This window comes from Branchiostoma belcheri, unplaced genomic scaffold, assembly GCF_001625305.1.
Source record: "Branchiostoma belcheri isolate BF01 breed outbred unplaced genomic scaffold, Haploidv18h27 scaffold70, whole genome shotgun sequence".
Classification (NCBI taxonomy): Eukaryota; Metazoa; Chordata; class Leptocardii; order Amphioxiformes; family Branchiostomatidae; genus Branchiostoma; species Branchiostoma belcheri.
The window spans coordinates 58,101-62,809 of NW_017804354.1; the positions used below are offsets into that span (position 1 = coordinate 58,101).

The 4,709-nt window shown below is 39.8% G+C and overlaps 1 protein-coding gene across 7 annotated transcripts in view; it reads left to right on the forward strand.

Annotated features, from left to right (window-relative positions):
* LOC109484851 (protein DENND6A-like) overlaps positions 1-4,709 on the forward strand; it is a 28,649-nt gene that overhangs the window by 19,791 nt on the left and 4,149 nt on the right. For all 7 annotated transcript variants that reach the window (XR_002141097.1, XM_019788206.1, XM_019788207.1 and 4 more), the window contains exons 13-17: positions 417-481; positions 1,270-1,359; positions 1,714-1,767; positions 2,602-2,711; positions 3,308-3,410. Coding sequence is in view for 6 of the 7 variants with exons in the window: in XM_019788206.1 (XP_019643765.1) it covers positions 417-481; positions 1,270-1,359; positions 1,714-1,767; positions 2,602-2,711; positions 3,308-3,410 (422 nt within the window). In the remaining variant the exon portion in view is untranslated. The remainder of the gene's footprint in view (positions 1-416; positions 482-1,269; positions 1,360-1,713; positions 1,768-2,601; positions 2,712-3,307; positions 3,411-4,709) is intronic.

The following is a 4,709-nucleotide window of genomic DNA, read 5'->3' on the forward strand; positions in this document are numbered from 1 at the left end:
GCGCTTTTGTGGCAATCCCAAACGTGGCTGAGCCACCTACTTTGGGGTTAAATAGCGGCGAGTTGCAAAACTCCAGTCAGAAGCTCTGAGGAAGCTGTCTGATAGACATCGAAACGTAAGCAGGTGAGAACCTTACTGGTTGTGTAAGAAGAAAATTCTATACCCTATGTAATAGCCCTTCTTTACATGACATCAGTAATCATGATTATCCATTCATGTGAGAATTTTATTGAACGTTAGAACAACAACAGTGATGTAAACCTGTACATACAAGTTGTAATGACAAGAACAGTAGTGTTATATTAATGTACCTGTACATGCCGCTAATGCTATATGTGTTGGTACTTGATGGTATGGTCATGTACAATATTTACAATGGTTTGTTTAAAAACACTGACAAATAAATTTTTGCTTAGGTGTATATACTACCTACAAGCCCTTCCTGAACAAGGACAAAAACATCCTAAAAAGACTGCAAAAGGTACAATTTATTTTACCATTACATTTAGCAAAATATTCAGGACCAGTAGAATGATTTGTTGACACCGAGGAGCTTGAAGCTCACTGGTCATTTTGATAACACAATGTCATTTTTACCTTGATACAATGATTACCATGATATGTAATACTGTTCAAATAGTTTAACATTACAATGGTCTAAAGGCCTTTCTAGATTCCTTCCCCATGACTGAAATAAATGGAATTTAGTGCAGTCAATTATCTTTTCATAACTAAAGCTGCTCCAAGTTTCATTTCTCTCAGTCCATACAGCCCATTAGTTCCATCATCACACCTTACATGTACCTCCTTTTTTACAAAAAAAAAACACCACAAATTAAATTATTTCAATTGAACCAATCCTTGCTTGATTGTAATAAACTCCTTTTTTTCAACATATTTGTGCAATTATCTCACACTTCAGAAATTCTGACATTTGTGGTTGGGGCTAAAACAGCCTACATGTGGGGCCTCAGTGTGGGTCTTCACAAACATGGGAACTGCATTTTACCTGATATCCAAGAGAGGTCCCTAACCAACACTAGGTATTCATTTTCACCTGAGTGAAGTGTGATAAGTTGTGTAAAGTGCTTTTCCCAAGGGAACTTGGCAGGATTCGAACCTGGGACCTTTGGGTTCTGTGCTGAACACTCTGTGGTTATGCCATACACCCCCACATTTAGAACTACAGTAAGGAGAAATGGTCAGGGAGAAGAAGTTTTATTGAACTGACTGTGTAAGACATTGATGGACTCCCATTCTGTTCCCTAGGGTATTGCCAGTAGAAGACCCAATGAAGTGCAAACTGCCATGTTGAAGAGGTATCTTCTGGAGCTAACTCAGAGCTTCATGATCCCACTGGTGAGTCACGGAACAATCCTGCACATACAAGTAACCAGACATCCAGGGGTAAAGTTAAGGTTGAAACAGTGTTAGGTGTTGCACATGAAAAAAGAGCTGTGTGGAATAGCTGTGTTCACTCGCTCACTCACTCATTCACTCACTCACTCACTCACTCACTCACTCACTCACTCACTCACTCACTCACTCATCCACTCACACACTCACTCACACCAACTCACTCGCCCACTCACACCAACTCACCACTCACTCACTCACTCACTCACTCACTCACCCACTCTGAGCAGCCACATAAGACATGGCCACCCTCTGAACTGATGAGATTTCTGACATGAACACATTGTGTGTTTTCAGGAGCGGTATGTGGCCAGTCTCATGCCTCTGCAGAGAAACGTGTCACCATGGAAGGTCTGTCTCTCTACATGTATACTTCAGACTTACATGATAAATGCAACCAGTATGGAAACATGCATTTGGGGGCAAGGAGAAAATATTATACTTATGTTTTAAAAGGTCGGGAATATTTTTCTGGCACTTCTAACATCTTAGAGAGAGACGTCAGGAATGCAAGAAAATTGTTTCCGACCATTTCCAAAAGAAATTATGAAAAATTGTATGGCTGGTCCTCAGGGTGTCCATGGCCCAGGTAAAAAATGCCATGGTTCAGTGTACCCCCTAAGATGACAAAAGTTTTAAGATCCTCCCTTCATCTTTTTATTGTCAGTTTGAGACTTTTTTCCACAGCTCTCCTCCTAGGCCAAAATATTCTAATAAATTTCCCTAGCCCTCCCCTTCAGAGACTGTTCCCTTTCAAAAGAGGGAAGAAACATGTTAACTATATAATCAATGTTAGCCTTATATGTTCATCCATCTGTATGTAATAGATGTAGTGTAGCACTTCTGTAGGATTTTATTGCCTATATGACTCATTTAATAACGTTCTGCGTTTAGCCCTCATAGGCAAATAAACATCATTGTCATTCAATAGTTTACAGTCCTTTACTAGTATACTGTTGTGATGTTATTATGCAGCAAGTTTAAACTGTAATTTCCAACACAACAAATTGGACTCACCCAAATGTTCAACTGTACAACTCCAGTCTTTGTCAAGGAATGAACAATCCACCGCTTCTGTGACGTCACGCAGATAACACGTGACTCTGTGAGCAATGGATCATAGGTTGCAGAAAGTCTGTGGCGCCCCCCTGTTGTGATGTTAATAGTGGTTCCATGTTTTTTTAGCAAGCTCCACGGTTAAAACCTTTTGAGCCTGAGGAGTTTCTGAAGACTGTGGAGCACTCTGGACCGCAGCTGACGTCAGGGCTAAGAGGGGACTGGGAAGGGCTGTACAGGTAAACGTGGCCAGTTCACTAATAAAGATTTCTCCTGAAGTGAAGACTTCCATCTATCAGAAAATCTTGAAAGACCACTGCCTGCTGACTCTTCTAATTTTAACTGGCTGTTATCATACAACTGTACCTTACCTAGTAACTGTAAACAACCCTACAGAGATGTACATGACACAGATTGAACAATTGTAGGGTAAAAAAGAGAGGAGAGTGAAGGGAACAACTGTGGTGATGTTGTGCACATGTAGGATTATAGAAACTTTTTTATTCACAAAATCATGCCCGAAGGCTAATTGCTTTCACAATCAAGTATCAACAGGAGACAGGTAACAACTGTCTGGGAAAAAACTTCTACTTCTACTACTACGCTGGCTATTGTGGGGTTCGACTTCTTCTTTGAAGGCAGTGGATAATGAATAGTCCCACATTCTGCGTAATTAGTGGGTTTTGTGATCTTAGTAGAAATGCAGTTTTTTCTTCTAAATGACGAAAGGATGGAGAAATTGTTGTAATATACAGCACGTGGGCGAAAACAAGTCTACAAAAATATTGGTTGAAAATTTGTACGATGGGAATAATGTTTTATATCTTTGCTCTAGACGTTTTTTCCGATCGTCCAATTTCGAGGGCTGGCTGCGTGCGCGGCAGCAGGAAGTTGACGACAAGCTGCAGGCTCTGCACCTGGAGGCCCTGTGTGATGCAGTAAGTACTCACATGGACACACTTCACTTTCTTTCCAACACAAATAGAATGCAGTTGAGGCCACACCAATTTCATTAATTGGTTAACAGATTTTTCTAGAAAAATAATGGAGCGGGCGGGCTAAAAAAGAAAACAACAGGCCTAGGCATCCTATTATGGCCCAAAATGGTACGATAGGAGCCAAGAAGTCAACACACCAGGCTGGTTCAAAATTTAAACAATGAATTTTGAACTTTTAATGATACCATCGCACTGAAATATGGAATGACTGTAACAAGTAGTAAGAAAAGGACTGTTTTCAACTGTTCAGGGCAAAATATGAGCATTTTGCAGTTGATTCTGTATTTTTATTTTTATTTGTAAATCAGAAAAAAATGAAGTGGCAAGTCCGTTAAACAAGAAATTAAATTGGTGTGGCCTGAAGATTTTTCACAAGTCTGCCACTTTACAGGCCATACATGTATGCATGATGATTGTTCAGGGCACATGAGCCTACAGCAGTGCCATGTATCTTGGTATCAGAGTAAGGCCATGTTGATTTGATTATATGGATGACATCCTTCGGGAGCCCCAAAACTGATGCGCGCGTGCGAATAAAAAAAAAGTTTTGCAAAAAAAAAAGTTCTTTTCATTATGAAATCTACGTGGTCATGAGGGTTGAGCAAATGGCACAGAATATGGTTTGGCGAATAATCTAGTCTTCAAATTCATTTCTTTACAATTTCGTCTTTTTTCGTTTGATTTTGGCATTCTACGACATTTATTAATTTTTTTGTAACTTATGGTATATTTTTGCTCATTTTGCAACTGTTTTGTACGATTTACAGTATGGTTGAAATTTTTATTTTTTTTTTGGGAAACGGCCAAAAATTCATGCGCGCGCGGATGTCATCCATATAATTAAATCAACATGGCCTAAAGTAGTTTTCTATGTCGGTCTTGTTTAAGTATGACATATTGTGGATTGAGTGATATCAAGAATTGTTTTTAGGCACAAATGCTTAAAAAAAGGCTCATTATCAGTTCCCCAGAATGTGGTCCTGTCCCAGTCACATAGTTCTGAACCTGTTGACAAGAAGACAGGTATACTTTTTGAAAAACTTAAACTGTTCTCCAACTCAAAATTTGACTCACCAGAAATTTTAGACTGAATCACTCAGTCTTCCTCAGCTATCTGACCCAAATGCTGTGGACACGTGATTTTTCCCACGTGTGACGTCAGCAAAAGGTCAAAGGTTGTCTGAAGTCGATATCGCCCCCCGTCCCGGTTGAGCGATGGTTGAAGTGCCCTGATGTATA